The sequence below is a fragment of the Carassius auratus genome, linkage group LG28B, assembly GCF_003368295.1.
Source record: "Carassius auratus strain Wakin linkage group LG28B, ASM336829v1, whole genome shotgun sequence".
Taxonomy (NCBI): domain Eukaryota; kingdom Metazoa; phylum Chordata; class Actinopteri; order Cypriniformes; family Cyprinidae; genus Carassius; species Carassius auratus.
In genome coordinates, this window is record NC_039293.1 from 1498193 (window position 1) to 1510298 (window position 12106).

At 37.5% G+C, this 12106-nt stretch overlaps 2 protein-coding genes across 10 annotated transcripts in view; one reads left to right on the forward strand and one right to left on the reverse strand.

Moving 5' to 3' along the window:
- The window catches only part of dnm2a (dynamin 2a), a 41948-nt gene extending 35025 nt beyond the window's left edge, over positions 1-6923 (forward strand). For 6 of the 9 annotated variants that reach the window (XM_026240091.1, XM_026240092.1, XM_026240083.1 and 3 more), the window contains one exon: positions 1084-3266. In XM_026240091.1, coding sequence (XP_026095876.1) covers positions 1084-1153 — 70 coding nt within the window. In that variant the 3' untranslated portion in view covers positions 1154-3266. Of the gene's footprint in view, positions 1-1083; positions 3267-5413 lie in introns of those variants that run through there. The other 3 variants (XM_026240085.1, XM_026240090.1, XM_026240087.1) reach the window with 2 other exon arrangements.
- On the reverse strand, positions 2677-11529 carry LOC113067691 (transmembrane emp24 domain-containing protein 1-like). The gene is made up of 4 exons (XM_026240094.1): positions 11098-11529; positions 10031-10128; positions 8976-9162; positions 2677-7911 (listed from the first exon to the last, which is right to left on the reverse strand). Exons 1-4 carry the CDS (start codon positions 11281-11283, stop codon positions 7684-7686), a joined length of 699 nt encoding a protein of 232 aa, XP_026095879.1. The 5' UTR covers positions 11284-11529; the 3' UTR covers positions 2677-7683.
- Positions 11530-12106: the final 577 nt, after the last annotated feature.

Genomic DNA, 12106 nt, shown 5'->3' on the forward strand with positions numbered 1-12106 from the left:
TTGTCGTTTATCTCATTTCATCTCTAGTCTCATTTCTTCAAATTCTGTCATCTAGCCTCCTCTTCTGTTAGTCTAATGTCGTTTACTCTCATTTAGCCTCTCATCTCTCATTCATCTCTTCTAGTCTCATCTTTTATGTCTCATTTCTCTTCTCATTTCCTCTTAGGTTGTCTCGTCTAGTCCTTTCCCGATATTTTTGTCTTTTCTCATCTCGTCTCTTTTAGTCATCTCTTCTTGCCTAATCTTTTTTTCTTCATCTTGTCTCATGAAGTCTTGTCTCTCCTCGTCTTGTCTTTTCATCTCTTCTAGTCTCATCTAGTCACCTTTTCTTGTCTCATCTTTTCTCTTTTATGTCTCATTTCTGCTCTCATCTCCTCTTAAGTCATCTCATCTAGTCCTTTTCTTATCTTTTTGTCTTTTCTCATATCATTAGTCTCATCCACTCTCATCTCTCCTCAGCTCAACTCTAATCTTGTCTTATCTAGTCTCATTTCCTCATCTTTTGTCTCTTTTCATCTCTTCTAGTCTCATCTAGTCACCTTTTCTTGTCTCATCTTTTCTCTTTTATGTCTCATTTCTGCTCTCATCTCCTCTAAGGTCATTTCATTTATAGTCCTTCTCTTATCTTTTTGTCTTTTCTCATTTCTTCTCATCCCACCTCAGGTAGTCTCGTCTCTTTTAGTCTCATCTACTCGTCTCTTCTTGCCTCATCTCTTCTCCTGGTCTTTTCTCATCTATTCTCATCTCTCAATCCTCATATTTTGAGTATTTTCTTCCCGTCTCATCAATTCTTGTCTAGTCCCATCTTGTCTGTTTTCATCCCGTCTAGCCTCATCTAGTCACCTTTCCTTGCCTCATCTATTCTCCTTTTTTCTTTTCTCATCTCATCTCACGTCTTCCTTCATGTAGGCTTGTCTCTCTTCATCTTGTCTCTTTTCCTCTCTTCTGGTCTCATCTCTTCTCTGTTTTATCTTTTCTCATCTCATCTAGTCTATTTACAGTACGTATCCCTTTCTCCTTCATCATTTCCCTGGGGTTGTGGGTTTGTCTCACCTTTGTTTCTCACTATTTCTCCTTCAACAGCAGAAGACCCCCTGGCGCTCCCAACCGGCCCACCATTATCCGCCCCGCCGAGCCCTCCCTGCTAGACTAGCCACCATAGTCTGACAGAAAGAAAGAGAGAGAGAGAGGAAGGGCTGGAGAACTGCACTGAAACACGTGCATGTGTGTCTACACATACCGCCTGACCAATAGACCTAAATAATCCACTCAAACTGTTCTCTGATCAGCGCTGCTAGGCTAGTCACATCCGTACTTTTAAAGGCCAGAGGTCTAAATTAAGCACATAAATATTCAAATAAAATTATTGTTGTTGTTATGTTGTTCAAATTTAGAGTGAACTAAAGGGTGATATGGCCTCCAGCTTTCAGTTATTTCATCACTCAAATAGGTCAGTTGACCACCAGGGGGTATCCTACTCAACTTGTGTTGACGAACCAACATTACCTCCTCTCTGACTAGTGGTTTAATGTGGGATAAGATGTATACAAGCACTGTGCGAGCTAGTTGCTGTTAAACTAGCCTGTCTTCTTTCTGTTCTTGGGTAACTTAAGGGTTGTTGAAGACTCTTTCTTGTTATAGACACACTTCCTTATGTGTTTTTGTTTTCATTCTGTTTTCTTGACTCTCTAACATGATCTGCTGAAACAAGACACCATGTTGTTATTGCTATGTGGGATTGATTTTGACCTGATTTCTTTGCTTTTCATGTTCAATTGGCCGTTTATGTTTTGACATCCTTCAAAACGGCACTTTTAAGTACCAAGCGACTGTTAATTATGACTCAGTAGCCGAAAATAACCAAATCAGAGAAAAGCAAACATAGTCAAAAAACTAGACGTTGACACTCATATTTGGAGTCGTCTTCCTGTTGTGTCGGGAAATTTGGTTATTGAAAAGCACTTCTTGTTCTCGGGTGATGGGAATTTCTTAGATAGATAGAAGAGGAGGTGGGGCTTGTATGCAAATCTCTGTAATGATCGGTTTATACAAATAATGATTTGTGTATATGAACATAATCCTGGAAGGCAAGGTAACCACTTGCGATGGGCCGACCTGTCAGAGCTCAGAGCTCAGGTAACATCCGTCTCCAAATGTCGCTTAGCGTTCTGATCATCGTAACTTAAATTAATCTGCATTGCGCTTTTATTTTCATTCAGGGATAGTGAGGGTCGGGGGAGGGTTTATTGGCGGGAAAAACACCAGGGTGCTACAGGAAGTAGGAATGCACTCAAACACAGGGTCGCTGAACATGGTACATGCAGGTGTATTTGCGGTCTACAGCGTTTGCTTTATGGAACCAGTCCGCTCTTGCTTGCAAAGACACAGGGAACTTTCTGAACGCAAAAAAACAGTGAATCCTTAACATAGACATCATATTATTGTACTAACAAGTGTATTTTTGAGTGTATTATTTATAATCTGGGAATTTGTCTTTGTGTTGATTTGCATTTTTGACAAACTGTTTGCTTCTGAGTAGAACGACAGATACTATTCGCTATCGACAGATTTCTGCCCTTCGGTTGCGTTAACAATGGTTGAACAGAATTCAGAGTGAACACGGTCCAGCTGGTTTCCTGTTGATCCTGTTTTGATTGCGGAGTCTCTGATGTTTGCTTTTTTTTTTTTTTTTTTTTTTTGATGTGCGTGCAAGGAAATGGGCCGTGACGAATTTTGCTTTCTTGATTAACTTGAGGATAAGAATAGGGATTTGGTGTAAGCGGGAGCGGGTCTTTGATTTTGCATCGATTCGTCTGTAAATAATTGAAGGCTTGGAGTCGGACTTGAGATGAAATTTAAAAATATTAGCTGCAGATTTCAGGGCCAAACGCTCTTTAATCACTCCTGTGTGTTATGGCTACAGTGATGGCAACCGCTGCCCCTTCAGTCATTTCGAGGCTTGAATTCAAATTGTATCCAGTCGTATGTTTTCTGATTTCAAATTATTTCAATATCCGTTAAGAACTGGATAATGCTCAGATCACTGCAGCCATAACTTTCTCTCTAGCCATTGGTTATGGTGACCCGATCCCCGTCTCTCCTTCTAATAATTGTCTTTTTGTATGGAGTGAGGGACTGAGGACATATTTACCATCCTTTTCATGCTTTTGGAATAACAAATCATTGTCAAGTGCCTGTGTAGCAATTAAAATGGAAAGTGAGATGATAATAAAAGGTGTTGTGTATAATAAAGATCTGGTTCTCTGGTGGTCGGTGTTTCCTTGTGTCACGTCTCCTCGCTGTCTGCTTAATTTTCCATGACATGTCTCTCCCAGCATGCATCTCTTCCTCTGTGTTATCGTGGAAATAAATCAAATGTGGTCTCACTCACCTCTGACTGCGTCCGAAGCCACATGCCCTTTCTTTGAATAACTACTTTGTATGTTCTACACAGTATTAACGTGCAACACAATCTCATGGCAAACAATCTTATGTTTTGGCAAATTGGTGGCTAATTTATATGAATTCATACAATTTAATTTGTATGTTTTCATATGACTTACTTGTGCCTCTTTGATAGTGATGTTCAGAGGAGGACATTCATGCTTACTTTTTTCTATAAACCATATGCTTTTGTACTATTTAAAAATTAGATTCTTACTAAATCACTTTGTAAAATAGTCACATTTTCTTGTGAGATCAGGTTAATTCTGTAGTGTAAATTAAATCTGAATGTACTACAATGTACTACATAGGCTGTGCACACTTCAGAAATTCCCCGAAAGTAGTTCATCTGGGTACTTGATTTTGCTTACTGGGTACTTTTTTTGCTTACTTTATAGTAGGAAAATGCATACTATGCATTTATGATATGTACTATACACATTGCCGTATTTTTAACATAAGAGCGGGGGCAGCCGTTTGTAACTTTAAGGTGCAAGGCTTTCGGTTGCTTCCAGTTATTGCATATCCATTATATTTTATAAGGAGTGTAGGTAATTGTCTTGTGCTGGTTCTTATTGATATTAAAAAATAAAAATAAAGAGATTTCTACATATTAGATGACACAATAATCTGAAAAATTTAAAACACCTGGCCAATTTAGAGAGTTCATGCTATGACTGTAAAATATTACAAGAACTTTGTCAAAATGTTTATTTCGTTAGCTATATATATGTTAGCATACCAGTTTTCCAGAAGTACCAGAAATACAGAGTAGCTACCAAGTTAATTTGGTATCCATTGATATATGAACACTCTGTAATGTACACTGTTCATTGCAAATATGTTTTTGAAGCTCTGAAGATAGTAACTAATTGAGAATGTGAACGCAATGGCCAATTATAGATTTTAAAAGTTAGCACATCCACTTAGAACCATTCAAAACTACTCTTTAGTTACCTGTGTCCAAGCACGTGGAAAAGCTCAGAGTAGAATGTCACGTGTTCTCATCTCAGCATTACCATTATTACAACATGGCGTGATTGCAGCTCGTGTCCATAGCAAACCAATTTTTGTAATCACATTGGTCAATCAAAGGTTAAGTCAGTGATATATCCATGCAATACCATTAGAAATGTGTTCATCTAATCTTATGGTTTTGAATCAAGCCGTTACTCATATCGTGAGGTACTAAACGATTAACCACCTAGGAAAGTCCTCACTTATGGGTTATTTCTATTGCATATTGACACCAATATGATGAATATGCATATAAGTGTTAGCAAAAAGCGAAATATAGGTAGGTCTAATCCATTAGTTACTGTTTCTAGGCTGATATATAGGTTACAGTCGCATTACCCTCACTTTTCAACTGAAAATGTTGAAAGGGAACCTCCAGAAAATCACAAAGTCATAGCACAAGTGTTTACTTTTAACATGCACTAATTAATAAATCATGGATACTGTGAAGCAGTGTCAATCGGAATTGAGCACAGCACAGGAGCATGTAATGAGCTCATGAGTCACATTTGCAGAGTTGAAGGTCTCAAGAACAGGATTTAGAACCACGTGGCTTCATTACCACTTCTTCCTCTGTAAAAAAAAAGAAAAGAAAAAAGGCTGACCTTTTATGTATGACTCATGAGCACTTTCCTTAGTGGAACTATAAAGAGAGAGAGAATAAGTCTTATGTCATCATGGAAGACTACATCTGACTAAAGATTAGTGTTGTTTTATTATCAGCATGTGACCTGATGAGTAATGCAAGGCTCATATTTAGCAGCTTTTCTGTCAAAATCAGCGGTTTCTACACAAGTGAATAGTATACAACTTTTAAGATAATAATCTACTCTAAAACTGGGTAGAGATCAGAGCCTGCTGAGTTACTGTAAACCTACATATTTCACTATGTACAGCACACAAATGAAAGTTTCACTGCTGATCTGTGCTTTTGGCTGCGGTTGTTGAACAGACGTCCACCTCCACGACGGCCAGAGAACCAGTGGTGAAGCTGAAGCTGATCCGGTGCAGTGAAGAAGAATCACCATACAGCTGCTCTGAACCATGAGGACAGGATGCCTGCTTTCAGAGGATATCAATAGGATATCAAAGGACCAATCAGTTTGGATTGGAAAAAAAGTCAACTTAAATGTTTCTATGTGATTTAAAAAGTGGACCAAAGATGAGATTCTTCTAGGTATTACACAGTCTTGTTTGAACTTTCCTCTCTTGATGTGAAAAGGTGCTGACCTACCTTTTTTGTAATAGTCTTGGTTCTAGAGGTAGTTTTTCTCATTAGGTTTCACCATAGATTAAATAAATAAAAGTGTTGAACTGAATCAAACTAGCTCAGAAATGCAACATTACAAACTTTGAATTTAATCTAAAACCAGATATGAAGTACTGTATGAATGATGGTGAATCCGAATTATTGACCAAAAAAATTATTGGCTATAGTCATTGATTTTGTATATTAAAAGCAAAATTAACTTTTTCCCCCCAAACGTTGAATTTTTTTTTACAAAAGAAAAGAAGAAATAGAGTGCTGCTGCATTGATGACATATAATATTTTTTGTAGGCCAACCCATAAGTTTGAGTCACCCTGGTTCCCCCTTGACAAAAACCAAATGTGATTTTCCCATTGGCTTTTGTTTTGGATTAGAAAATAAGATCTGTTACCAACAGAATTTGATTCTTACACATTTGGTTCAAACTTGTCACACATGAACAAACTGAACGATAAAGCCTAAACACAATCACGTAATGTACAAACTAAACATAGGCTATAAACAAACTACACCAGGGTCACATGACTTCAACGCCATTATGCTAGTGAATAGATGAGTTGGTGTGATGACATTTATGTTCCCAACAACCATCTAGTCCCATTTAACCAGTTGTGTATTTACTTATGTATTTTATGGCATTGAATAAAACGTGTGAACATGAGTTTTTCACCACAGACTTTATTTCAACCAAAAACCTACTCAAAAAACCTTCAGTACGATGGAAATGGAAGGTTTAAAACGCAAACTTATTTCCAGGTTTTGGTCAACGAAAATACATCAGGGGACTACGGGAAGTGCGTTCCACTTGACTTTAAGACTTTCCGAAGCACTTCCTCTCAGAGGAACCCATGCTGCCATTTTGAAGTGCGTTCCACTTCGTAAAGTGGCAGCACAGTGATAGCACAGTTTACTGTATTGATTCTAAGAAATGCAAATGATCAGCAGCTTCGAATGTTCCAATTCAACTAATTGCAAAGTTCCCAACAGTAGAGAGTATCTTGTGAGCAATGATATATAACATCGAAGCTGAAGGCATCCATGTCATTTGCAGTTTATAGGAGCGGGTGGCTCCTGCCAGATCAGGACCAGAATATGATTGCTTGAGAAAAAATGTGACCCAACTTGCAAAAGTTGATTTACAAGTGATGACCTGAGTTCCAAATGTCTACTGAATAAAAGATGCAAGATGAATATATGAGCATTCTGTCTGTGTATTGTTTCATTGAACTCTAGGGACTCTTATTTAGTTTGTAATGAATATGGCTGTACATAATGTTTACTAGGCTTGTTGTTTAATGAGGATATTTGTATATTATTGCAGGGTGATGGAAGAATATAAGAAACACTAACCTACAGATTAACCTGTAGAAAACAAAGAGATTAATGGCAACAATCTTGAAGTATTATGACACAACGTGATTCTGATTCCCACACTACAGCAATAACTCAATTCATCGCAGTTAGCAAATGACTTGAAATGTAACCTCGATAACCCAGATGAGTTTTAAATTCATTTTGCATTTGCACTTGCTAGGCCACATACGACTGAGCTGCGTTTGTTCCAAATGAGATGCTAATGTGCTGAATAATAATCCATTCAATGCAAAACGTTCCCTTGGATTTTTATTTTCCTGCAGTGTAAATCCATGCGAAATGTTAATCGCAATGTTACTTATTTTTTCAGAAGTCTCATAAATTATTTAAACCACAGTGTTTTAAAAGTCAAGTACAAAATTACATTCAATTTTTTTTTATATACTTCAAGTAAGTTTAGTGTTAGCACTTCTACAGAAAACTCTTAGAATTAAAAATGGTCAGATTCACTGATAGCTCCAAACACTTCAATTCTAACATAAACTTGTGGGATATTTCTTGGACCTGAGTTTCCACATGTCTTCTTTTACAGAATCCATTAGTCCAGCATACAGTGTTCCAGCATCGTCCTTCTCCAGTTCATCTGTGATATGTGCATACTCTGTGTTTGTCACTGAATAATCTGCGTAACGTGTAGATCTGGGCGAGGGCCACGCTGACCATGACCAGCAGACTGACACTGGACCAGAAGGAAACCCGCCACAGGTTATCCTCCAGCAGGTAACGGTCACGAGCCTCGAACGCCCGCAAAGTCGTCTGTAGCTGACGGCTTCGCTCCAGATTCTTGTGCACGGCATCCATTGTGTCCTGTGCGATGAGAGAAAACATGAGTGAAGCTATAGCTTCCCACAAAACATTTTGAAACAATGCATTTTGGCTGAAGATGATAAGTGCCAAAACCAGGAAGATCTGAACTGAAAATCATTTTCTTAACTGCATTCCACAATTTAAAAAATGTTCTGGAACTAATGTGAAAATACCAGCCTGTGAGCTTTTCTTCAACTTTAATAAAGCCTACTGTAAACTATTTGATTTGCAAATTTCATTCAAATGATCAAAATAATCCAAACATAACCTGAAAAACCTGTAGTACAAAGTCTACTACATGCATTTTGTTGTCTGACTGATAGCTTATACTTGTTAGCAAGTAAAAGGGCTTTAAGTTTAACTGGAAAATCATCTACTTTCAGGTTGTGGTAATATTTGCTAATTCTATATCACAGAAACTTGAGAATAACTTCTATGTTGTTAGTAATATTTCAAGATGAAGACGTACTGGACTGGCTTAGGTTTCTTAGAAAAATGTTAAAATTTGGGGGGGAAAACGCATTTTGATTATTAATTTTACACTTTTAAAACACTAGGCCTAATATTTATATGCATTTTATGCAAGTAGTCTCTTATGTTGTTAAAAAGAACTCGATGTACATTACAAGCTATCAGAATTTCATCTTTTTGTCTATATAAATATTAGCAACTGGGCCAAATTGCACATTGTTGCTTAGTTTAAGCTCCATATTCTCCTATATACAAATTTTTATGAGCCATAAAGGCTTGGTACATCAATTAATACTTATTGTTTTTCTATGTCACATCTTACAGAGTTAAGAAACCTTACAGCGCCAATATAATGTATGGTTTGTTTACTGCAAAAGCTTATCGGTCATCTGATGTACAGTAAGTTGGATGAAAATGTTATCAGAACCTTTTTAGAGCTTAATAGTTTTTTTCACAATGCAGTCAATACAATTAAATACAATGTTCTAGTAATGATTTGCTTTTTATCGTACACATAATCCACATGTACATCCTACAATAATAAGAACTGTAAACTATAGGCAAATGAATGAAGTGCTGTGTGATTGGTGTACCCTGATATCCTCCAATTTGTACTCCAGCAAGTCCTCCGGTTCAGCCAGAGCAGCCCAATCTTCATCATCCTCATCGTCCTCCTCTGGTCCATCCACAATCACCTCCACATACACCATCTTCTCTGAAATATGGCTGAAGCTGTTGTCAAAGCAAATCCTGTAGTCGCCCTCCTCAGTGGGGTCCACTCTGACAGAAAACCCCCGACACACACAAAGATTACTAGAATGTCACGGCTTGTGAAATATTAGATCCAAAAATACAATCCGCACAATAGAAGTCCATATAAAAGTCCATCACTTAAACTGTTTGGTAACAAATTTCAATATATTTTGTGTTCATAGTCAAACTAGTGGAAGCTCATTTCTGGAACGATTTTGACTTGTTTCCTTGGAATTCTGACTTTACATTTCTCTCATTTCTGAGGGGAAAAAAAGGTCAGAATTGCAAGATATAAAGCGAGAGAAACAAAGTCAAAGGGTAAAATCTACATAAAAAAAATAAAAATAATAATTAGTCTGAATTGTTAGATGTGAACTCAGAATTAAGAAAGTCAAAATTGTGAGGTTATAAACGCAAAATTCCAAGAAAAAGAGTACAAATTGCGCGATGTACAGTCAGAACTCAAAATTCTGAGAATAACACTTGAGAAGTCAGGGGGAAAAAAAAGTTTTTAGCTCGCATTTCAAAGTCAGAATTGTGTTATAAAAAGTCACAATTATCTTTTCAATAGTTTTATTCTGTGATGGAAATAAGCTTCCATACAAACCGGTTTGGAATGACAGAGTAAATAATAACAGAACTTACATTTCTGCGTGAACTAACCCTTTAAGTAGGCTTTTAATTTGATAAAACTTTTAATTTGACTGGTAACCTGGTTATGCAACCAGTTCTGTAAGCAGGCAACTGTTTTCTGTAAATTCAGTTGTGTGTCAGCCCTGCAGCAGCAGACAGCATGCAATTTTGCAGCAGAGGACATGCAAATACTGTGGGTTATGACAGTCCAAAACTATGAGTAAAGGTTTCAGCTTTGTGCACTATGGGATGTGAAGCTCACGTATGTATGCCATCTGATTTTCTGAAGTCGGAGACCAATCTATATCCTTGCGGGGAGATCAGTGTGAAGCCGACGTCCAGCCCTGAGCCTGCAATGACCTGCAGACAACACATGAGTTAATGCCAGGGTGACTGATTCACAACCCACATTTAATTCTGTCATGTGACATGCATACGAGTGCAAAAATACACATATATATAAATTTAAAATTCAAATTAGAGGTCTCCTATCTTCCACAGACTGATAAAGCAGCCCATTGAGGATTCAGTGTGCTGTTGCTAGAGATAAAGCAAGGCAAACAGTAACCATGTAGCACTAGAGACATTGTGATCCTTCCAGCAGATGGAATGAGCTTTTGGCCGGGTCAGCTGTCCTGCAGCTGTGCCTGTTTTTAACGTAAAGCTGCATGGCTCCACAAACACACCCCAGACACGAGGTACAGTGAACCTTCAGAAAAAGGTCACAGCACAGGGCTGGACTCCAATAACTAAAAGACAGTAGCTTCTGTGAGTAAACAGGACTGAATGAGGATTGCTTAACCCCTTTGTATTCAATTGACTCTGACGTCAATAATATTGAACGTCCCACCAGAGCTGTAGAGAAGCACCACACACATGAAACCAAACCATACACAGACTGTTCATGTTATATTAGCATGTGATCACTTATGATTCATAAGTACAGTCATTCATATCAATGCACTTTGACCAAAACATGCACCTGTGAGAGGAAATGTCCTGCTACTTCCTGGTCATTACTGTCAAGCAAAACTGCAAAGTAATGCAGTAGTTAATAAGAACCTTACTTATATATATATATATATATATATATATATATATATATATATATATATATATATATATATATATATATATATAAATCATAAAGCAAGAGATAGAACACACACAAAAAAAATAGATTTTAGACTTGCTAACAATAAATAACATTGCAAATAACATTTAACAACTTTCTGACTGGTGTTGCCTCTCGAGTCATTTCCAATAAGTTTTCATCATTAAGATCATTGCAATTAAATAACTGAAATACTTAAAATGTTTTTAATTGACCTGGTACTCCACTTCCATGCTGCCGCTCTTAGTGGCTGTTTGGAAGAAGCACTCGGTTGCTCCTGGAGGTAAAAGGAAAGTGAACTCGGTGTCCTTATTCTGTCTGAATGCGAATCCCAAATCCTCGCGGAGCGTCAGAAAGAGTAGCAAACACACTACGAGACGCGTCTCTTTACACCGCTCCATGTCTTCGCTCTTCAGAAACACACTCGAGCAGCAGTTTCAAGCAGCCCGTCTGCACTGCGAGCGGCGCGACAACGCTAGGACGCTATCATCGCCTTATACACTGCAAGAGCTTTGTCTGGACTCTTGTGAAATTGCGGCGACAATCAGCCGCGTGTGAAGTTTGATAGCTTCGCGGATAATGAACGCGTAGTAGTTTTCCCGCGTCGCGTAAAACGCGCATACAGCCTCGTTGATTTGTCCACTGTGTTCCGACGTCAGGATTCAACGCGCGCATGTTCTGATAATGTTATCATAATGGTTTCATAAGGTTTTTTTATATTTGGTCTATTTGTATCTAATTCTATAAGAAGCTTGTAGAAGTAGCTAAATGTGAGCGAGCACAAATTTCGTAGTCTTGGTTTTATTTATTTATTTATTTTGACGTTTTGTCAAAAATGGTTGTATAGTGCGTCGTTGCTGTACTAATGTTAGTGACAAAAACCTTTCTGCTACGCTCCCAGTTGTGAATGTTATAATATTATAAGGGGAAAACATAATTGAAATGTAACCAGAACCATGTTCTGTATGGCGGTATAATGCTGAACATCTCTGTAATGTTTTGGAAAAAATACAAATCAATTATAACTATAAAACTAACAAACTTATAAAGGATCTTTTATCAAGTGGATACAATGAATTGAAGAGTTCAGATGCAAAAGTGCCTTCTAAAATTAGCTTTTTTTTAATCAGGCTTTAGGTTTAGTAATTTTACTTTAATGGCAATGAAAATTTTACTTTAACGTGTATAGGTTCTTTTCTATGCAATTAAAGTCAAGTAATTGAA